This window comes from Platalea leucorodia (genome assembly GCF_965183815.1).
Source record: "Platalea leucorodia genome assembly, chromosome: 5".
In the NCBI taxonomy this organism is placed as follows: Eukaryota; Metazoa; Chordata; class Aves; order Pelecaniformes; family Threskiornithidae; genus Platalea; species Platalea leucorodia.
This window is the reverse complement of record NC_138827.1, coordinates 82,987,885-83,011,992: the sequence shown is the minus strand read 5'-3', so window position 1 is coordinate 83,011,992 and position 24,108 is coordinate 82,987,885. Positions and strand designations below refer to the sequence as shown.

At 37.1% G+C, this 24,108-nt stretch overlaps 1 protein-coding gene across 1 annotated transcript in view; it reads right to left on the bottom strand.

Moving 5' to 3' along the window:
• The window catches only part of IFIH1 (interferon induced with helicase C domain 1), a 30,848-nt gene continuing 6,740 nt past the window's right edge, over positions 1-24,108 (bottom strand). The window contains exons 4-16 of the mRNA XM_082312374.1: positions 20,295-20,375; positions 16,648-16,868; positions 15,573-15,783; positions 11,093-11,310; positions 9,422-9,538; positions 8,826-8,949; positions 8,503-8,736; positions 6,165-6,421; positions 4,533-4,682; positions 3,689-3,850; positions 3,163-3,353; positions 1,631-1,724; positions 1-1,523 (exon numbers count right to left, since the gene is read on the bottom strand). Of these exons, the coding sequence (XP_082168500.1) occupies positions 1,341-1,523; positions 1,631-1,724; positions 3,163-3,353; positions 3,689-3,850; positions 4,533-4,682; positions 6,165-6,421; positions 8,503-8,736; positions 8,826-8,949; positions 9,422-9,538; positions 11,093-11,310; positions 15,573-15,783; positions 16,648-16,868; positions 20,295-20,375 (2,243 nt within the window). The 3' untranslated portion in view covers positions 1-1,340. The remainder of the gene's footprint in view (positions 1,524-1,630; positions 1,725-3,162; positions 3,354-3,688; positions 3,851-4,532; positions 4,683-6,164; positions 6,422-8,502; positions 8,737-8,825; positions 8,950-9,421; positions 9,539-11,092; positions 11,311-15,572; positions 15,784-16,647; positions 16,869-20,294; positions 20,376-24,108) is intronic.

Sequence of the window (24,108 nt, the reverse complement as noted above, 5' to 3'; positions counted from 1 at the left end):
ATAATGCTATAATTTGTTTATAAGTAAGTAGCTAATCCCAAAATGGCCTGTATCAGTTTGGTGATACCTGAAATGTGCTGCTCTTCTCAGTCAGACATTAAGATTTTTTCCCCTACCCCTGAAGCAAGGCCAGAAATATGAAAAAAAAGCCCCAAATCTGGTCCTGATGCAAGTCTGGAATCAAATCTGATTTTAAAAAAATGTACACAGTATTTATATTCCTTTTAAAAATGTAGAGCAATTATAGATCTAGCCATAATAAGATTCTTTTTTGCTGGGAGATACTTTTCAGCTATGTTGTAACTTAGAAATTTTACCTGGGGCTACTGAAGTGTTTACATGTCCATGCCAGTAAACATACCACTTTATCCTGAATTTGCAAAGCTGACTGTTATAACAACAAACAGACCTTCTTTCCACTCTCCAATATCTTACTTGCAAATAGAGGGGAAAAAAATCTGTCAATGAGATAAATACGGAGACACATTATGCTATTTTTACAGTCAGAATACCACCATCCTTTAAATTTCTAGGGTGAAACCATGGTATTGTCAAAATACTTACAGCGAAAGAGAATAAACAGTATCACAGTTGGCAAAGGTTAATCATTACAGTAATTTATTGAAGAAAATACGTACGTCATTATATAGCCAGTTTAGCAATCCTATGAAACTAACACACATAAAGACACTTGGCATTGTGTTTCTTGGACATTAAAATAATCAATTTCAAGTCAGTTTAAGGGCTTGATTTTTTGAAATGTCTTTTAATGGAAACTTAACTTTAGTCTGTCAAAATGTATGAGCTTACAGCTAAAGATAAGAGGGGAAGAACTCAATCATGAAAACACTGATGAAGCAACAACGATTCAGAAGCAACACTCGGCTAATCTCTCTTTACATTGCTCCTCTTTTGAGATACTTTATCTTCAAAAGGGTTCTGGCAGGAAGAAAACCAGAAAATAATCACCATGGCAAGTCTCAGGATGTCTGTCCTATGTTCTGTGCTTGATGACAGGTCACCTAACACACTTCTGACAGCGTTGTCACTCCATGACAGACTGTAGTGAGCAGAGACAGGAATTTGTTCCATGGATACACATGACTGCAATGTATTTGGTCATCTTCTTTGTCCCAGAGTACCACTGCCAATCTGGGTGCGGACAGCAACCGTGCGACTTCGTCCTTCTCTTTCCTCGGGTTTTTTCCTCTTCAAAACAGTTTCCTCATGCCCAGGAGCTTTCACAGTGTTTGTGATGCAGCACTCTGTATGGGACACAGCACCTTTTAATGAGCAGTCAGAGAAAAGTTGAAAAGGGCTTTTATTTTCATTCTGAGTCCTTAATCTTCATCACTTGAAGGAAAATGAGCTGCATAATCAAAACTAGGGAACCTGACGGGCAGTTCTCCCCATTTCTTAAAAATTTGCTTTGTTGTTTTCTTGTCTTCAAACACAACCACAAAATTTCTAATCTTTAGACAAGGCAGGTCAAGACCTCGGTGAACCATCATATTTCCCCAAGCCTGCAAGTATAAGGAAATTACGTTTCAGATAAAATAGACAAGATCATTAGACAGAAATAAATACAGACATCAACAACATAGAAGTATGAAAATAAGTTGTTCCTCACTTGTCCACAATCTTTACATATGATTTCCCCATTTGTCTGGTAATCTGCATGCTTATCTTGCAGTGTCTTATTTTCTCTTGTATGGTAAAGACTTCTGAAAAACAGTCAGAAAGCGTGCGTCAGAATACATTGGTCATTCAATGCTACATACAGCCTTAAACACACAGTGACTACAGTTGCTGGCCAGATATGAAACCTGAAAGGTCGTAAACTCTCTGACTGTTGTGCACATTCAGAGTTGGAGACAATGCAAGGTTGTTTTTCACGTTCCTAAGTAATAGTGAAATACAATTGTACTCTGCCTCCTCTGGTAGCATTTCAGGAGCTGCATCCTCCCTCACACATCTTAAAGCAGGAGCAGCAGGCTCTCCATTATAATAGGGGATAGATCTAGCTTGTTTTTTTTCAGGTGCCATGGAGCTGTCAAAGAAATGATACCTTAAAGTTAGAGGTTTTCTTTTTATTCCCTGTAGTCCAACCTTACCCCTTAACAGAATCATTTGGTTCTGACTATCCAGAGCTGCAGAGTATGTGCACATTCTTACATCATTTAGTTTAGGGAGTACTTGATCTTGAGGGTTACTATTAGCCTGTGCTGAGGGGTTTCGAAGAATTATTACCCTGTAGTTTGAATTGAGTGGTAACATTATGCTGACAGGACAATTTCACAGTAAAAGCAGTTTAACGTTTAGGGCTGCAGCTCAATTTTAATTTTTCCAATGTATGGGTACTAATTTCTCATTAACTCTTCAAAAAGTCTTTACAAATTATACCAGAGATATATCTCAAAGAAATGAGAACTTTGGAGGGCAGTAACTTGGCTGGATGGTGTCTGCTGTATAATTACCAAAGCACGATTGATCTGTAATGTACAATATCCATTAAAAATTTACTGTAGTAAGCAAAAGCAATTGAAGTTGAATTAAAACATTTTCTTCGTCTCTTAATTTCCATTATGAGAGGGAAGAGAAAGTCACCTCCTGCCATCAAGGCACTGAAAAGTTAAACACAGTTTAACATAAATGTTTACCAACCTAGATGGCATCTCTTGCAATGGAGACAGGAAGGAGCAAGAACACTGGGAGAACTAAAAGGGGTGTGTCACCAGTATGAACATCCTCTAAATATACAATTGGCAATGCACAGCTCATGGCCAATATTCTGTTTGAGTCAAACTCTTATCCTGGGTCTGTTACTGGTCTAAGTATGTGGGTAACTGGTATTCATCTTTGATTACAGTTACACTGTGGAATACAGACCGTATTATATAGTAAGTGACCTAGTTAATATTACCACAGGACCTGTATCTTTTTCCAAAGTTTTAAACACTGGTCACCTTGAAATCAGGGGTAAGAGCAAACATTTCCTTCAACCTCATTAACTGTAAACTCCATAGAGCCTAGGACTTGACAATATTGGAATAATCTTTTTTTCTCCTCACAGGGCCTAGAGGGTTACAGGCCCTGCACAGCCCTGCTGAAAAGAAAATCTGTTTCTGCCCGAAAGAGATAAAGTAGGTCATAAACACTTACTGGAAATCTTTTTTCACACTGACATGATGCATGTTTTCAATAACTTGTATGTCTTCTCCAGAACATATCAGCTTGTGGCAATTTTTGCATAGGAATGTTATTAGTGAAGGATTTTTCTTGTATGTCTTGCGCTGATCTCTCTTTGCCTTCATTTGTTTTTCCACTATACTTTGCAACTGGAAATTCTGAATCTAGAAACAGATCAGTAAGAGCACTGTAACATTCTGGTGGAATGGCAGTAACAGTTTTATTTTTCGGTTATTTTACTGAGTTCACTGACTTCTAGTCAATTTTCCTGACTCGTGTGTTTCCCCCCTTAGCAACAGAAAAGCAGACTTTTCTAAAGACCCAGAAAACAGAGATTATAAAACAAATATTGGCAGAATAATTAGTAGTAGTAATTTTATTTTAATAATAGCAATATTATTTTAAGTTTTTCTCCCCTAAGTAGATTTCAAATAGAAAGTATTTCTTACAATATAAAACGTTTTTCTTTAAAGGGAAAGTGCAGAGTTGCAGTAAATACCTTATTTAAATACTCTTCCTGTGGCATCTTCTGGACACTCTGGATGGCCTTATACATCATTTTCTCACGGAAAATATTAACATCTTCACGTTCAACAGCTCCTGAGCCACTCGAAGCCACAAGTGCATAGGTGCTCTCATCAGCTCGAGCTCGACCACGAGCCTACAATTTGCAAGGAATACAACATAAACAGCACAATGTTCCCTACAACACTGCACAACATTTTCCCCTAGTTTTGTAATAGACAACATGTACTGTTCCTTATGCAGTGTCCCCACAGAGCATTTTTTTCCATTTAACTCAGACAGATAAAGAATCAGTGAATAACATAATACCGCTTCTGCATTATCACCAAAGATACCTGTGAAAATAGTACTCGGGAGATTTGTGATTAGCACAACATTTTGCAAAGCAGAAACTGTATTTTGTCAGCAAAAAATAAGCATGCATTTAAATATTAAATATTTGTCTTCACAAATTAAGTGAGAACATGGACAAGCTGGTATTCTGATATGCAATTATCTCTTTTTAGCTGCTGATGGTACAAATGTCTTTTATATCAACCAATCTGCTCATCATATTCTCATACCTTTTCTATTAAAAGAACTTACTGTTTGTGTAGAGCTTTAAATGGATGTTACACCATTACACACGGAGGCACATTTTATATTGCATGGAAACTGAGGTGACAACGGGAAACGAACCTTGTTACAAGAGCATTTTCTCTTTTAGCATGAAGGTACTTCAATATTATCTCCAAACCCCAGGTATGTGATTCACCAGTTACACATTCCAAAGAGAAAAGCACTTTTAAAAATAAGTTATGTATGCAGTAAACTCATACCTGCACCATAGCAATTTCATTGGTGACGAGGCCATAGCGAATAACAATGTTACACTCTTTGATGTCTAGGCCTTCCTCAGCTACAGTAGTAGCAATAAGTAAATTTACATTTCCACCTCGGAATTTATCAATGACTTCCCTTTGCTCATTCTGTAAATTAAAAAAAAATCAGTATATTAACTTTCAGTATTAGTTTCTGTCATACAGTTTCTTCTAATTAAGAGGTTTAAGGAATTATAGTCCAATCATTTCAGATTGGAGTACCAAACATCAAGTGGCTTCAACAACTGCATGTAAGCATCTTTCAAGATGACAAACAAGGAGTTCCTATTGAATACAACAGGTGTTCAGCACCTTTTTTGGGGGAGGAGGGAGCAGAAGCCGATTTTTTAAGGTAACTGAGCTTCAAGCTTTGTAGCCCATTTCATAGGCACTAACAGTTTTGATAATATTGTTCTTCTATTATTTTCAAATTCTTTAAGTAGTTACTCAGAGGTTCTGTATTTCTACCATGTCAGTAATTTCAGCTTAAAGTATAGACTTCAGCACTTCCAAGTTCCAAAGCACTTAAAATTTGCCATAATAAATGGGGACCATAATTTTGGTGATCTGGGGAGCACCAAAAAGCACAGCAATGACACACTTTTAAAAAATAAAGCATCCAAAACACAGACTTCTGAATTAGCTGGATATTTCAAACAAGCCTGAGCAGAGGGACAGAAAATTCCTATTTGCTATACTCAGTTTCAAAATGTAGAGGCTATTGTTTTGTTTGTGCAATGTGGTGCACAGATTAAATACCAAATTTTCGTAGAAAACAAGCAACTTTTTGAGAGAAAAATTCCTAACTTTTTTTTGAAACAGAGAACAGCTGAAGGGAATGGACTCTGCCCAGCAGTAAACCACACCATTTTTGCTTAAATGCTGAAGTGACAATTTTATGGGGAGTAAAAAGCAGAATAGAAGAGAGGTTTTAGGATACTGGAGTACTTTGTTTTGAAAATATTTAATTTGGAGGTATAAATCATCAGCGAGATGTTGTGTATGAAGTCAACACAATTGTATGAGACGGACTGTTGAGTAATGAATTGTGAAATTTTCATTGCGAGTTTTGGCAAATTCTCTTTCAATGATTATGCATCAGTGCAAAACATGCATATAAATTGGTATAAGTTGATTAAGCAATGATATCAGTAAAAGACAGGCATAATCAACATCATTGCAATTTTATTTTTCAATTCAGTGACTAGAATATAATTTGAATTACTGTTGTCCCAATAAGTATAAACTCACTCAACTATCATCGTGTTTTTGCTATTGCCATTTTGTTAACTTTTTCTTCCTATGCCTCAGTACAACTTGTGTCCCTTTTGACTATATACTCCTCTAGGAAATGGCTGCCTGTTACTCCTACTGCCATAGAATCCAAAACCAAGAAAGCTTGTTTCTTGTGGCAATAAAATCATTCTGACATTGTTATTCACCTACCCTGCAGCTTATGAAGGCAAGCTTCTGGCAGGTATGAAACCAGAACCCTGGGCTCCAAACTTCAGTCCATTGTTCTAGTACTAAAACAAGCTGTTTTCTCAAAACACGTACAAGATTTTAATGCTGTAGTGCATAGTTCTGTACCTGAGTCATGGGTTTAATTTCACTGTTATGTCCAGCACCGATAAGATAATGAGCCTTAATTCCCACTTCTTCAAATTTTGGGTTATCCTTAATCCACTGGTATAGAGCAAAGGCACTTAGCCGAGTCTTTGTGAAAATAATTCCTCTAGGTTCCTCAGTCTTCGTGAACTCCTCCATTAAAGTGTTTCGCAACTGTATTAGCTTCTCATTTTCATATTCTGGCTTTCTAGCCAACTCTTTCAGCTGTTTCTTTTTTGCTTTAAAAATAGCAGATGTAAATTAAGAAAAAGTAACCATGTAAAATAACAGCTCTAGAAAAAAACAAAGCAAAGAGCAAATTTCTATGTAATTCTCCCAGCATGGCTAATTCGCAACCATTTTGAAGAGCTGTGGCATACCAATTATTTTTCAAGTAAGTTGACATTCATTAAAAACACACTAATCAAACAAAATAAATCACCATTAACTTTTTAACATACACTTTGCCTATATTTCATGGCAAGAATAAATAAAAGAAAAAAACTCTGTCTACACACCAGAAGTGGTACAGAGTTAAGTGTACTGCATTAAAGAGCTAAATCACAGCTTATAATATTTGCAAAACAGTTTTAAAATAATGGAAAAAGTCTTACAAGGAGAAACAGATTGATACACATAGCCCTCAGAACTGATAATGCTTTTATAAATTTAGACATAAATTGTCCTTGGAACATTCATTAAAGTAGGAATCGTCACTAGAAATATGCAATGTAATAGACACCAGGATGGGGGCATTGTTATGGGTAAAGCAGCTTTTAAAGACATTTCAATACACTCAGTGAAATGTTAAATGGATGACTCTCTTCAACAGCCACTATTGACCAAGACCAGGGAGCATTCCTCATGTGTTTTAATTTTTTTAAAAACTTCTAATATTTAAAAGCCTACATCCTTGTCAGATGATCATGCAAACACAATAATAACTTTTTAAGGTGGGGGCCTTGTGTGTTAAGATATTACAGTCACTCTGATGTCATCACCCCGTGCAGATTATTGGACTGCACTTTGTCCAATGCAATGGCAGTCAATGTATCACAAACTACTACACCATTTAGGCACTGGCTTTCTGACTACAATCTTATTCGTATTTTAGAATGCAATCAAGCATATACAAATACATACAAAAAATACGTAGATGTAACAAACTCCCACAATTTTCCCCCTTAGTGAAACCTACACTAAGGGCTGCAGTGAGTTTATCACCCAAAGATGAACTCCACTCTTAAAAGTTGGAAAGAGAAATTTTAGATTTCCTTCCATTACTCCTGGTACCGTCAGCAGTAAAATCAAAACAAATTAGAATATAATTCATTTTTCACTATCAGGTTCCTTGAACTTCATTTACCTGTGGAAATGAAGGCAATCTAGACAACTCAGTTTCATTTTTTAGTTAGTTTAACTTTTTGGTTCTCAGCAACAGCTCAATACTGAAATTCTAAATAAGGGGGCATAAAGACAGGTAAGAAGAGTCATTAAAAAACACGATGACAATATCTAACCTAATCTACTTTTCTAAAAGTTTTTTTAACCTTTCCTGAATTTCTGACCAATGGCATTCTAATTTTGTAGTTCATAGGATACATGAAGTTGGGATACATGCTGCAGTAAAATCTAATTTCTTTTGCACCGCCCAGGAACCATAGGCAATGGGACCAAACTTGTCTACCTCTTCCTCATTGTAAAGGCAGTAAGGGAAAAAAAAGTAGCAAAAAAGATTAGTGTGTCAAGGACTGAACGAATCCTAGTTCCAATGTGAATGATCTGAAAAAAAGGCAACTAACTTTGGTCTTTGCAATTTAATCCTCTGTTTAATTCTCTCACTAATTGCTCTTTACCTGAAACTTCCTCAGGGTCATCACTCCCATCTCTTAGTATATAGACAAAAAAACTTTGGTAGAAAGGGTTGGTTAAAAACCTGTCATTTCATTAATTTTGTATTCCATTTGCTCAACTTTTTGCCCCTCAAGAGTGTCTACTGGAATACACATTCTATGTATCTATCAGAGTGTCCTCGTGGACAGTTCATTGCAAAAAAGCAGAGAACAGTTTTTACTTACTATCAGCAAAAAGAAAGTGCCCTTGGGCCAAAGCTGAAGAACTTCTACTACATGTTGGGACACGGTCACACTATGATGTTGTTTAATGTACTCCATATTGTATGAACTGGGACATCCAGATACTGCCATAATCAACAAAACGGCAGTCTCTAGGATGTAGTAACTAATGGGCCCATGCAAATCGTATTAGTGCTAATCTATGGATTTCAAATATTAAATATCACAATGTATTTCAAACTTACCATGAAATAAACCTATTAGAAATTCATCTGTTTCATCCTGTTTTGACACTGCTGGTTCATCATCATCATCATCATCACTCCTTACTGTCTTCTTACTTTTCTCCTCCTTATAAAAGTTATTTAGGTGATTGTATGCATCTACCATCCGGATGGTGTCATTTATCTGGAGAGCATCATTGTATTTCTTCAAGTGTTCTGCACAGACACGTTCCTTGCGCTTTTCTTCTTTTGCAGCTAGAAGTGAACAGAAAATACAAAACCACACCTGTGTATAGAGTGACCCAAATAAATGCAAAGCTGGGATATTTTTGCTATGCAGTTACCTCTTCTCTCTTCTCTAATCACCCACTGTTCATACGGCTGAGTTCCAAACTCAGATTTTGGATGGAGCTGGCAATAGTTTTGAATGTCTGTCATGATCTCAGTAATTCTCTCTCTAAATGGATCCTAGAAATAAAATGATTACCAAAGTAAGTAAGCATCTTCTGGCAACAAAAACATTGGCTAGTACCACCCTGAGTAATTTTATTAAATGTTAAACCTTAAATTAAAAAACAAGTAAGATTGCTAAGTACATTTAGAGTTATGAAATAAGTAGTTCAGAATATTACAAAAATTACACCATGAAATAACATATTTTTTTAGTGAATATAATGTCACTGCAACACAAACATTTCAACTATGGTTCAGAAGGTCTTTTGACCAGATACCTCAAAAATATAACTCATGTAATTAAAAATTTACTGACACTTTTCCGTACAGAGGAAAGCAGCAGATAAATATACACACATACAAATTAGCACTATGGATCACAATAAATCTATAGAAAAAGAGCATTGGCCAAAAGTTTTTGATATCATACAACACATTTTTAAAGGGCAATATAACTTTAACACTGATTTGTTTGAAAAAAACATACCCTTCTTTTGTCATCTGCAATCACAGTCTTCTTATACGGTTCCTTCACCTGATTCTTCAGTTGGGAGGCATGCTCCTGAACAGTCATGATTCTACATGCATCAAGATTGGCACAGATCTGGGAGAAAACAAAATGTTACTTCTTTTAACAATTAATGAGTTATTCCACATGAAAACTGAACTAATGCAACAGAGCTTCTCATTTAGATATTGGGTTTTATATTACTTGATTTTCTTCCTACAAAATTGAATAGAGACACTGTCAGCATAAGAAAGGCCAAGTCTTTGAAAAGCATTTGAGATAAGCTGAACAAGTTACTTTTTAGGCCAGAAGAGATCCTTGCATACAGGAAAAAACTTGTAGATCATGGTGCAAAACAGATATTTTGAAAAGGAAAACATAGCATCAACACTTTGGAAGAGTAGATTTTGGAGCACAAAACAAATAACCAAAACCAATGGTGAAATAGAAAAAAAGAAAATAAATGTTAGGGAGTAATTATAAAAGTAAGAGCTAGTCATGAGAGTAGAAAATAATTTGAAATTATCTTTCTTGGAACAGGAAGAGATAAAGAAATTTTCTGTGCTAGCTGCATGACTGAACTGGACTTTTCTGCTTTTGATCTCTTCTGACAAGAAAATATGTACATTTCCGTCACTAAGTCTAAATTAATAAGGGGAAACCTTAAAATTTTTATGAGCAGAGAAAACAGGAAAGGAAGTCCGGCAGGCAACCTTTTTAATGTCTTCAGCAGTAGTTATCTATTTGAGCTTGCATATTCAGATTACATTTCTTGAGATACAAACCCCAGCATCCTATCATTGAGATTTCAGAGGTGATGAGAAGGAATTCTCTGCTTTTTCCATTGCCAGAAAGTTTTTGTCTCAAAATACCTAGCAATTCTATCTACTTCAATACAGCATAAAAGCTTCTTGCGGGCCTCACCTATTCAATATCACATTCTCTTCTTATGCAATTTGCTAGTCAGGAGGTTTCACTGGAGTACTGGGCTAACTTCTACTTTCCTATTACTAATGTAAATCCATTGAATTTCAAGTAAAATAGAGTTTCTTTAAGTAGGGAATTTAACCAATTATCTCCAGTCAGGCGTTTATGCAACTACACCATACTCCCCTCTCAATGAGTAACTCTAACTGCTGTAAAGAAAAACATGTGTATGCTACCTGTATCTCACAAGTAGTTTCTGCTTGTTTAAGTATTCAACTTTGTTTTTCACTTTCTTGGATCCACACAAAAGCCCAGCTTAGTCACTCTAGAAATACAGATATAAAATGCTGTGATCTCTCTAGGATTTAGGAATACGCAGTAAATTCTGATCCATCAATGGAAAAAGAAGATTTTTATTAACTATAAAACCTCACTATTTTGTGGATTTCTTGCCTCTGATCTTGAGAATTTTTTTCAAATGAGGCAATCTTTTTACTTCCTTTTTCAGTAACCCTACTTCCCTGTAAAGTAACCTTTATTTGTACATGGATTTCCATTAATTTGTAGTGGGTTAATTTGCTGAATGGCTGTGAGCTGAACTCCCACGTACACATGAAAAAAAAATATCAGATTATATAATTTGGAGCTTAACACTGACTTTAAAAGTTTTACTTGAACAAGACAATGTCCCTTTGATGGTTTGCAAGTGTGAGGGCTATTTACTTTCAGAATATGTTCTTCAGCTTTTGAGTAGGATGTTGCACCTCCTACACCAGGTGAGGCTGTAAGTCCCAGAATCTGAGGCAGTGGGATCAGTGGTTTGTTTTCTTTCGCCAGCTTCCTGTTCTTCATCTTTTCTTTTAAGTAACGTCGCATTATATTGTTGTAGACACCTTCCTTTTGAGTGTGATGACACTCATCGATAATGATGAGTGAAAAATCTGAAAAAAAAAAAAAGACCCCTAAAATGATTGATTTTCTTTCAAATGTAGAATTTGTGTGGGTAAATCTTCTTACAGGTAAGGACATTGTTGAAGAGAACCTGTCAGTTTGTTTAAGCCCTAATGTATGAGGAAATTTGTAGTGCTAGAGGAAGGCATGGATGGAAGCTGTATATACTTAATGGACTTCGGAATCTTTGCTGCAGCCCTGATGTGTCAAGTAGTTTTACATTTCATGTAACGTAAAAAGTTTTCCTATTTTTGCAAAACCAATCTGATGGTATAAAGAATTTCAGAGTGATAATTTTAATAACCAGTGGTAAGAACATATCATAGTTCAACGCAATCCTATCTTTTATATCCGTAACTGTATCTTACAAACTACACACTGTTTGTTTATGAGAAGATACATAACATGTTAGAAGCCTTTCAGACATTCTAGAAAAGCCTGTCCTGATCAAAATATGCTTCCATTTTATAGTAGCACAAAGATTTCCTCCCTATTCCTGTCCAATTAAAAGATTTATATTACTTTATGGATGTGTCATTGGAAACAACAAACAGATGGTGGGAACACTACCAATCATCTCTCCTTTGTAGCAGAGGAAACTGATGAAGATTCAGACAGGTATTATGTGCTTTTTAGTCAGATCATATTTACATGCACCAAGTAAAGTACTATATGATAAGGAAAATTAAGATTATTTTTTGTTTGTTTTAAATTTCTCACAATCATAGAAAACATCTCTTTAATCTATCTGCATATGCAGCCAGTGACACATATTTCAAGGTTCTGATTTGAAAGACTCATGAACATTTCTCTGTTTCTCTAACAGCAAAACTGGTTTATGGAGCTCCCACTCTTCCCCTAGCTGGCCAATAACTCTCTAATTCAACATTGTTTCCTACAATTTGACAAATGTTTGTGGAAATTACTGTAAAGCAGATCACTGAAATGATCAGCATTAAACTCTTCCCCCTGTCCGCTTTTTTTTTTATCTGGACAATTTCCATGGTCTTGTTTACACATTAGTGTGCTCAAATTGTTGCATCACTACAAACAAGTTTGCAACAACTGGCAGCAGCTGGAAACTAACAGAGAGCTAGAACATTCTCAGTTGGCCTTTCTGCTGGAGAAAATACATAACTTCGTCTTTGAAGAACCTAAAGAAAGGTGGAGACTGAACAAGGGAAATTTTATTTAAAGGCTAAACCAAAGACTACCACTAGGAAAGCAAACTAGTGCTCCATGTTACAGGGGAAATCTGATTGTCTTCACACAAGTGGGTCAGAAAGCCGGTTTGGACTGGAGTGATGTGGTTTCAAACCTAAATTTCTATTTATTTCTAAGATTTCTACATATTGCAAGACTTCAGAAGCAGTGCTGGCAGTTTCTGTTATTTTGCCAACATGAAATTATTCGCTTTGATTTTGACCATCATCTCTATAATGCGCATTCCTGTCATTACTCAGGAAGAACCTAACCTACCAGGAGAGATGTGCTTCTACTAAGGAAGTGATACACAGCTTTTAGAAAGTCCACACAGTGACTTCAGCCCTTGGTAAAGAGGGTAGACATTTGGTTAAATGCAATTAAGAGAGTCCCCTCCATTTTACTGAGGTTGGAATTCCATGTTACATGTAATGCAGACTGCTGTGGAAACAGATGAAAAAAGTATGAATAGAAATTAGGAATAAATAACTCATAACAAATTAGGATGGTTTATATAGGCTGCGAATTAACCAAGTCACAGCCATAAAAATGGCTCTGTTCAGGCTTGCTTGGCTTTGGTCCAACTGAACTTACTAGCACAGGTGTAATAGCAAGGAAACACAGCCCTGTTTGCAGGATGTCCTAGTTTTGGCTGGGATAGAATTAATTTTCTTCCTAGTAGCTGGTATAGTGCTGTGTTTTGGATTTAGTATGAGAATAATGTTGATAACACACTGATGGTTTAGTTGTTGTGAAGTAGTGTTCTAGTCAAGGACTTTTCAGCTTCCCCTCCTCTGCCGGGTGCACAAGAAGCTGGGAGGGAGCACAGCCAGGACAGCTGACCCAGACTGGCCAAAGGGCTGTTCCATACCATATGACGTCATGCTCAGTGTATAAACTGGGGGAGTTGGCCAGGGGGCAGCGATCGCTGCTTGGGGCTGGGCTGGGCATTGGGCAGCAGGTGGTGAGCAAATGCATTGTGCATCACTCGTTTTGTATGTTCTTTTATCATTATTTTTTGTCTTTCTCTGCTGTCCTATTAAATTGTCTTTAGCTCAACCCATGGGTTTTACTGTTTTTTTCCCTATTCTCTCCCCCATCCCACCAGCGGGAGGGGAGGGTGAGCGAGCAGCTGTGTGGTGCTTAGTTGCCGACTGTGGTTAAACCACAACACAGGGCCACCTCAGTTCTGGAAAAAACATAGCCCCTTATGAAGGAAACTTTGCAAGGCATGAAACCCATTCAAAAAACCCACTTCATTACACAAGCTGGCTGGGACTCAGCCCAATTCTAATGAGGTCAGCAGTTCCTGTAGAAATGTTCAGGTGCCTCTATACAGCATTCCCAAATGATTCAGATTTGGGAAGGTTTATTACCTGTCCTGGTTTCAGCTGGGATAGAGTTAATTTTCGTCTTGGTAGCCGGTATGGGGGCTGTGTTTTGGGTTTAGGATGAGAACAATGTCGATGATGATACACTGATGCTTTGGTTCTTGCTAAGTAGTGCTAAGCTGTCTCTGAATAGGTGCTAAGTGGCGCTCACACTGGTCAAGGACTTTTCAGCTTCCCCTGCTCTGCCGGGTGCACAAGAAGCTGGGAGGGGGCACAGCCAGGGGGAGGGCTGGCCCAGACTGGCCCAAGGGCTATTCCATACCATATGACGTCATGCTCAGTATATAAGCTGGGGGAAGAAAAAGGAAGGGGGGGACATTAGGCGCGATGGCATTTGTCTTCCCAAGTAACCATTACGCGTGATGGAGCCCTGCTTTCCTGGAGATGGCTGAACACCTGCCTGCCGATGGGAAGTAGTGAATGAATTCCTTGTTCTGTTTTGTTTGCGTGCACGGTTTTTTTGCTTTGCCTATTTAACTGTTCTAATTTATTTTACTTCAATTATTAAACTGTTCTTATCTCAACCCACGAGTTTTCTCCCTTTTACCCTTCTGATTCTCTCCCCCATCCCACTGGGGGAGAGTGAGCGAGCGGCTGCGTGGTGCTTAGTTGCTGGCTGGGGTTAAACCACGACATTACCTTAGGTGCAGTGGAAAGGAAGTAAGTATATGAAAATCTCTGGTACTCTGCCTAGGTTAATAACAAAGCATTCTGAAGGAGGGAAGGCAATTCTGAGGTACCCAAGTGGCTCTGCAGGAGTTTGTTTGGATCAAGCAGCGCTCCAGTCAGCACTAGGCACTGATAGACACAGACTGACCCCTCAGGTTTCTCTGCTGTCCCTCTAACACCCAGTCAAGTACTTCTTTTATCTCAGATCCATTATTTTGAATATCATAGCTCTCCCCTCAGCTACATCCTGCCCCATCTAAAAATGAGTTGACTGCATGCAGATAGAGGGAGAAGTTAACGTCTCACAGAGGAGAGTCACTGCAGCCCAAATCCTGGAGCTGAAGTCATGGGCTGTTCTGTTATTTGTATGTCACTGGCAGATAATACCATTTTCTTTCTGATCCCATAGATATCTGCCACTTTAGTATCCTGGGCAAACAATTTTACCTCATCTTGTAACTTTTGTTTTCTTCACCTTCCTTCATCTGTTGTAGTAGACCGTTATATCTGCCAGCCTCAGAGAGATACATGTGTAAGTAACCGCATCTCTGTACATTAGCAAAATGATAAGAGTTTAAAGAATACAACTTCTATAACAGATTGGCTTTTATCTTGTGTTCCATTCTGCTTCTCAAACTACTTGCCTGCATTTGAGTTTTTATAATTTTTTTCTCATTCTGTTTATGGCTTCTACCAAGCTTCGAAAGTGGAACCAGTATGGCTGCATTTGCACAAAGTTGTGCTTGAGCTAGATAAAATAGGAAGTATAACAAATATTTAGTACAAATGAACTGTAAGAGTCTAATTTGGCTTGAAAAAATCGCATGCTCATTAAGTAAGATCTGGTTTTGACTCTCAGCTTGCATTTATAAAACCAGTCAACTGAAAAAACATTAAATACTGAATGTGGCACATTTTTACTCTGCAATTTTCCAGAACAGAGACATACTTTTAGCCCTTCTGTAAAAATTTCAGAATTAAAAACTTGCCTGATAAGTAGACACCTTCTTCATCTTCTTTGGCTGCATTTAACAGTGAATTCTCAAGGATCTGTGCTGTACTGATGATGACATCATTTCTTCTGACAACTTCAGGAAATGAGATTTTCAGCTGAGAATCACCACTTAAACCAATAACCTGATACCAACGCTTCAGGAATGGATTAAACTCCTTTCGTAAATGCTGTTCTACCAATGGTACCTGAATAAAAGTTTACAAAGAATTTAAACCAGAGCATACATAGGATTAAAAATACATGTCTGTTTGCCAGAAATGTTGTTACGTGAACACATGCTTTGTGCAAAATATACTTTTCGAAAAAAGCAAACATCCCCTTATTCACTGCAGGGTAGGATTAAAAAAAACCCCATCAAACACAAAAAAACAAAACCAAGCACTAAAAATCCCAAACCAACCCCTCCCCTCCAACTGCTCCTACAAAACCTTTTTGTCCCAAGAACTGTGGCTTAACTGTGCCTTAGAAGGAATGAACAAATCATGCATGCTCTGGCTCTTTAACTGAGCTTATAACATGCTATCAATTTTATTCTTATAGGAGGATATGGATATCTTTTATTCTTTTAATAGAGTTCTTAAATGTATTTCTATATTTTAATACTATAATAAAAGATTATATTATATGTGCTAAATTTAAGTGTAAAAATTACAGCAATTATCAGAAAATCTGACAGAATATTTCCTAACTACTGTGAGACTCATTAGGTGGCCTTCATTACCAAATCCAAACACAGAATGTGAAAAATATTTTTATTTTTTAAAATATTAATTTAGTTCTATTCATTCTAACATGAAATTATACTTTTTCCAATAATGTGGTTATTAGGGCACATCTAAATTTGCACTTGTACTGGGGTAAACTAAAATCATTCATGTTTGCAGCATGATGATGGTGCAATGGAGATGACAGCCTAGAGCTGTATGCCTTTAAACATAGCTACATCTGGAGAAGCTGAGAAATGTGGTTGTATTCATTTTACAAGTTCTACATTAACAGTGCATGAAGTTTGAAAAATACTGTTTTTTTAAAAAAGTGGACCAACGTACCTTATTAACAAGTACTATAACTTTTCCAGGCTCTGATGCTCTTTTCTTCTTATCCAAGTGATCTTTGGTAATGTAAACAGCCACTCTGGTTTTACCACTGCCTGTAGGGAGACATATTATAATATTCTGCCCATTCAGTGCTGGCTTTGCAACTTCCATCTGGTAATCTCTCAGGATCAGATCTGGCTCAGGTGAAGCTCTGCTCTCCAATTCACTGTCATCTAAGGGTACAAAGAAATGTAAGTATCAAACAGGAGGCATAGAACATTTATCAGAATATTGAACAAATGTCAAAGGGAAAAATATTAATTTGCTATCATCAGAAGCATCTTCTGAATAAATAGAAACAGGGCATATTAGTATAGGCAATGTTGCTCTGTGGACCTGTGCAACTCTGAATTAGAATTGCTCACATCCAGTCACCAACCAGGGTAGGTGGAATAAGCCACAGTATTTCTTCACTCATCTATGTTGACATGACTATTATTATGTATGAATTCAAATGATACAGTTCAGTAGCACTGGCACCAACAAAGGTTGTGTTCAGAGCTGCAGTATTTATAATCTAGCCAATCTTATGTGACGTTGTCTTTCATCAGTACTGAAATTTATTTGGTTGCAAGTGAGCTACCTTTTAAAATACTTCCCAGAGGATGAAAAAAAGGATGGAGCCATAGAAAGAAAAAGATAGGGACCACTTAAAAAATGATGAAGGGACTTATAAAGGTCAAATAGATCAGAAAATTCAATTGCCCATACAAGATAGAGCTAACTGCAGAATGTATCGCACCTATTCATGGTAGATTGCGCTGCTTCCAGACTGACTCATACGCAAAGCAATCGAGCTGTTCACTAAAAAGCCGTATGCATTTGCCACCTGAAGGCAAAAGCCCTCCATCTATCATATAAAACGCAATGGCAGAGAGTTCAGGTCTATGGCTCACAGGTGAAACAAACAACATTCAAAAGTTAAAAGTGGAAAATGCTGTTGCATTATTTCAGGCAGTAAGAAAAGCACATCGAGTCCCTTGAGTTTACAGATGTATAGAAAGTCAGAAATTATACATATTAATATCAGAAGGATTTATTTCAATGGAGTTTTGGGCTTTTGTTTTTCCCTACAGATATGTTTAAATCACCCTCCAAGCATTAACTCTCCTCAGTGAAGAAAAGGCACAAATTCATTCTACTAGACTAAAAATGAGGGAAAAAACCCTATAGTTTTATTTCCTGATGATATCATTAAATGAAGAATCATGAGGATTTTATTATCACTGATACATTACACACAAAATAAGTATATTTTTCTAGTATCCCTGATTCCATTAAATAAAATTAAACTAACAAAGAGTAATGAAGCTTGATAAAATACTGCTGATGGAAACATCCAAATGCCATTCTTAAGTGTTTTTTGCTTGTTTTGCCTTTTAGTGTGAGTGCAGTACTACCTGGAACACAGGGAAATTCACACCAGAGAGTACTTGCTGTTACTTATCTGACTTCTACTACTCTCTTTTGAGGAAGAGCGTTGTTTGCTTTCTGGTTGGCTAAATTCAATAGTTCAATCATATTGAAACTAGCACTTTATCACCCATCTGTTTGGTTAAATTTCAGTTCCTTAACATCCTCAATTAACTGTCCAGGCCTAAAAAATATTTAACTTAGCTCTGTCCTAGCTTCCTCAGCCCCTGTTTAGATAAAGGCTAATACAGGAATCTTTTCACAGGATATGATTCCATTAAAGAATTTTCATCGTGCACAGTATAACTTTAGGGAAGTTGTCTGCCTTTGTACAAGCCGCATATGAATTGCTGCTCTGGGCTAAAAGAAACATGATAATTATTCTTCTATTGTCCTAATTCCACCATTTTTCTTAAATGTAAAATGATCCTTGCACAGAAAACTGCGACTAAATGCACCGGATTCTTTGCATTAAAATCCAAATCGTGTCAGTCCATTAAGACACTATCCAAACATCTCTGTTAATACAACCACCTTAGTGAAAAATTTCAAATTATAAAATCCATAAATATCACAAAGTCTATCTCTATCTCCTTAGTTTTTTTTCTCATAGTTGCTCTCACTCAGTTTACTAGGCATGATTAAAAAGCATGAATGTTTTTAAAAACATTTTAACTAGTTGTTTTTAAAGCCCATATGTAAACAGAACATAGAGCAAGTAAACATTGGAAGAAAAATCTGTTCTGCATTCTTCACATAACTGTAGTGATTTATTTTTTCCTGCTGGACTACTGGACATAGCCAGTGCCCAATTTATTTCATGGGAGATTTTTCAGGAATCTAAAAGGATCAGGCCATACATATATATGTGCTGCCACATACCAGTAGCCTAGCTCAGCCTGACCAACTGATACAGTGTGACTGTCCATAGATCAGAGAAGTTTCTGTGCCCAGACATTTCATGTGACACAGTGAGGAAAAAAATACAACGTGACTGATGAGTCACCTCAGTTGATGCAGAAGTGCAAAGTATATTCTTCAGAGTTAGCAATACATAGACTAAAATCGTAGCTATAGGGTAGCAATTTAGATCTGAGATATCCTGAATTTTCTGTGTACTTGCAAAATACATGGATTTTAATATAAAAGGCTTGAAACTATTTTAAAAGCATTTATAGTAAACACTTTGCAGCCATATGATATGTAACATTTACATTGACTTTACTGATCTAATACTAGCTTTATTAGGCAGACCTGGCCTGAAAGGTACCCAGATTGTTTCTAGCCCTTGCACAAGACACAGTCCCAGCATGAACTTTATAAAGGCTAGATTCCAAAAGGTAACTGGTTCCTCTGGAATTCTGTGTAGGCGAACACAGGCTGTTCACCATGATGGACAGCTGAAAATTCGTTCTGCCTGAGGTCTAAGATTGAAAAAAAGAAGAAAAAAAATGGGATGTCTTTTACAACAAGCAGTGTTTAATTGGGCTCGGAGTATATACATAGCAAGTTCATATCTGTCTGCAAAGTATTATGTAAACACAGTTCAATATTTAGTTTAAAACTATATTTAGAACTTGCACATATGTTTAAATGTGAGATTTGCAAAGGTCTTCAGATAGTAACCTCCATTGATTAGGCTGCTTTTACAAATAGGGCTACTGAATTACTTAAGTCCAAAGTGGACCTTCGTTACTGTTTTGCAGGTAGCCTGGAAATGCTTCTCCTCACCCTTCGATGCCTCTAAAGCATGTCCTATTCCCTCTCGCTTACCCTATGCAGGTGCCAGGCACAATCTAGCCCCTCTCTGAGAGCAAAAGAAGCACATATATGTGGCAGCATTATGAATCTCTGTACAGGCAAGTGCACTGGATGACTTCTGGAAGTCCCTTCCAGCCTGTGTGATTCCGTCATTCTGCATTACCAACCATTTTGTATGATGATGATGTCTAAAGACCTAGTCAGACGATCTCAGTAAATCAGCTCTTTTGGGGCTGGGACTTAAGTCCAGACCCATGAAAATGGCATCTGTTTTCCAACAAAATAAGAGGAAGTCTTGCATCTAAATACTGTGAACTACAGCTCACAGTGAAAGCCTTCCATTGATTTTTGTTCTAGCCGATTCACAGAGTGCTTACCCTCCAGAGCTTATTTTGCAATTACTAAATAGCAGAAGGGAAACATACCTGAATCACTGGTTGTGCAGCTCTGTCCCAGGTTTTCATTCAAGTTACTGACACTTCCATCTCCTATGGAGACATCTGACTCTAAATAAAAAACATACACAAATGTAGTATAGTATATTTGCTATACAAATATAAATAGCAAAAGCATATTGTTTGCTCTCTCCTCAAGTTGTTAAAATAGGCTAGACAAATGTCTGGCAGGGATGGCTGAGGTATAATTTCCTTTATTAAACTTTTTCTTAGGTAAAGAAAAAACTGTGAACAATACAATTCATTCTCTTATGGAAGAAAATATGGAGTGGAAGATGAAAATCCAAAACATAGCAGAGGTAAGGCTATGTGGGTCATGATTTATTGTTGTCAAGCATCTACCTTCTGTTTGCTTGAAAGCAAGGGTCCAGACATGACCGCCTGCATGATCCCCTCTAGTCCTATTTTACTGTATCTTTTCAGAGGGGTGAAGAGCCAAAAAAAAAGAAAGAAAAACATGTTGGTCTACTGGCTACACAGTGCTTCTGGCAAACTGAAGACATTCTCTTTTACTCCCTGTAAGCCAAGTGGGTTATATCTGTAGTAGAAGAAAACCAAAACCAGAACTGTGATTTTTTATTTTGAAAAGGGTTTCTTCATGTAACATGAAAAGAGTTCCCAAGTAAATAAAAGTAGAGAGGAATTATTAAATCTTCCAGACTGTCTGCAAGTAGAAGTAGAGACCGACAATCCCGTTACACCCAATAGAAGACGTGGACACTGCCACAGAGATCGGGCAAGTTTACTGTAGACATTCTAATGTTAAGCTCTCCCTCTGCTGGGCAATCAATGTATTACACTGACTTTTTTCAGTCACAAGCGTAATTTATATAGCTAGATTTTCCAAAACTCAGTCCTTTTAATATCTAAAGAGATACACAGTTCTTCTGGAAAAATCTGCTGCAAACAGCCTCACCCTGCACTGTCAGCTTACCTGCAGCGCTCTGCAACTGTGCTTATAGTGTGCATAAGAAATCAGTCAGAACAATAGCATCGACCTAGGTTTTGCTTAATTAGCTAGTGAACTTGTGTCCTATAGAGTTTTTCATAGTTTTTTCAGGTGAATATCCCATTATTGTCCATATCCGTATTGTCCCCAACTTATTGTCCCCAACAAATAATTCATAAAGCAAAATACATGCTGTGAATGAAAGTTTAGAACTGAACAAAAGTTCCAGTGTCTTAGAATGGGACTACCGAAACATACACTACAAAATTTTGGTGAGGTGGAAATTAAACCTAGTCTGCGTTCAGTAAAAATATGAAGCTTTGACTTTCCTTTACACAAGTTTTGCTGTCCTTGAAAGGTGAATGAATAACAGAAACAAAACTGCTATTTCACAGAACAAGTATAATATAGACAACCAAAATGAAGCTACCTTAGCTACCACTAGGAATCAGGTATTTGTTTAAGTCTTTATTTTTAGTTTTTCTAACATAACCATGAAAAGTGATGCAAACATCTGTCTTGCTGTCCTACAGTTTTCATAATTTACTCCAAACAGACCTCAGAATCTGATCCAACTATGAATCACCACCATCTGTAGGAAGTGTTATGATGGGCCAGGGCATTAAAGACTTTAAGCACCTAAATTAAAAGCCTAGTGTCCTAGAAATCAATGCGATCAACAGAAAGGCATTTAAAAAATATATTCACAGCAGAAGCCTGATTTATATAAAATTTCCCTATTATTATATAATAGCATGCGCTTAATATCACATGAAAAGACAGCATTGTGCTGAAAAAAGAAGAAAACCTCACCAGTTATAATCCATGTTCAAAGACCTGCGACAAACTATTAAGTAGCATTAGTGGGAATTCCAACTATGAAGATGACACTGCTCTCTCTCTCTCCCTTTCTAGGAATCCATGCGGATAGGAAAGAGAGGACAAAATTAAAATTGTATGTATCTATTCCATGTGGTCTCCCATCTAAAATGTCCTACTGGAGGATGCATATGCAGCAGAGAGTATGAATTCACAAACTGTTTTGTACATAATTATCTCAATTACAATGTGCAGCATGCATTACAAAATAATCTCTCAACAAAACATCAGTGGTGAAGTGAAATGCAAAATACTCATCTTCCAAATGAAAGGCGAATAGTATAATCTTTTCCTTTTTCAACTGTGGCAACTTCTTGAAAATTTTAAAATAAAATAAAAAAAAAAGCATTTCCAAAACAATGAAGATAAAAGAGTTGACATTGTAACAGCTGTTTTCACCACTTTCACTAGTCTTCCCTTACAGTGCTACTTGCACATTGTAATGCAGCATATTCCACAGAAAGGTTTTCAGTCACTTTGCACTGACTTATAATTAAGTATAAAGACAATAGAATGCAATGAAAACAAAAGGATCTATGCGCTATTAATTAAAAAAGTCTTTCTTTCCTGTCCTGTGCTACATTATGTCATAGAATGTTTCAAACATCAGAAAATATAAATGAAGGACCAAAATATAAACAGGCTATTAAAATTGGTCCTACTTTCAAATCAATGGGCAGTTTTTCTAATTTGAAGCATTAAGAGACATTTTATGAGACAGTATTGAAATCTCCAGTTAACTACAGTATAATTATTTCTTCCAATCAACTTTTATTTATGAAACAGGCCTTGAAAAACAGAGATGCTATTTATTTAAATTGTTGTTTATACAGGTAACTGTAGCCTTAATCCAAGAGTTTCACTGCTGACCTTGCAAACTTACTGCTTTTGTGTTGGTTTTTTGTGTGTATTCTTATCTGCATTTTTGCATGCACAATTTCTCTCTAGCTTTTCTTAGGCTAAATGATCTATTTCTGCTTTGTCTTTATGATCCTACTGCCCTCATACCTTCTGACTTCCTCTGTCTCAGCTACTCCAATAAAAGGGTCAGAGGAAGCTTTAGATACAATACAAATTGCAGTAATTTCAAGTGACTTGAAAAAGCTTCTTTCTCCTTGCAATTTGTCCTTCTCAATACATGAAGGAATGGTGGGAGTATACTGCAAAACTGACAACACTTGACAGCATCAAATTGCAAATTAGGTGGGTTCCCAGCCTACTTGGAAGAAGAATCTGGGCTCCAGTTGTATTTTCAGCTTCCTGGTCTAAAAATACATGAGATCATGAGAATGGATGGAAACTGAAAAAGACCTTAGTGCAGTTAAGTCTGTGTGTACAAGTGCATAGAGATCGAAGCTCATTGCACTTCAAGATGGCTGAATGGGAGCCAGTTCCTCTACAGGAATCTGCTACTCATCTTCATGCAGCACTGTCTCCTGGCAGCCCTTGCTACGTTGCATCTACACTGCTGGTATAGTTCAACTCAGAAGTGCACGTTTACAGTGAATCTGTCAGTTGTCCCCACTTGTACTACTTTGGTTCATATCACAGAGCTGGTTTGGATCACAAGAAATGAACTTCTGTCAACTGAAACCAAATGAGATGTGTTCCAGCCACTTGCAGGCACACAGTCCACACCAGACTGAAGTCAATCCGAACCAAACTGCCAGAATCCATGTAGTACGTACACCCTTAGCACCATTTCACTGAACAGATCTGCTCAACTGCACAAACTGGTAATACCCACTGTCTATTAATTTCAGTACAGTTCAGTGCTGAGGAGAGCATAGTTTTCAGGCTAGAATTAGCTTGTGTCAGGCTAGTTAACAGCTAATAGATCTAGTTTAACTGTAACCCTCAACCTGATAAGAGTCGGGTAAAAGATCAGGCTAACAGGAATGAAAACCTCAGGGAGGGTGCAATTAAGAGCCTTACTCTTGCCCTGAAAGGATCCTA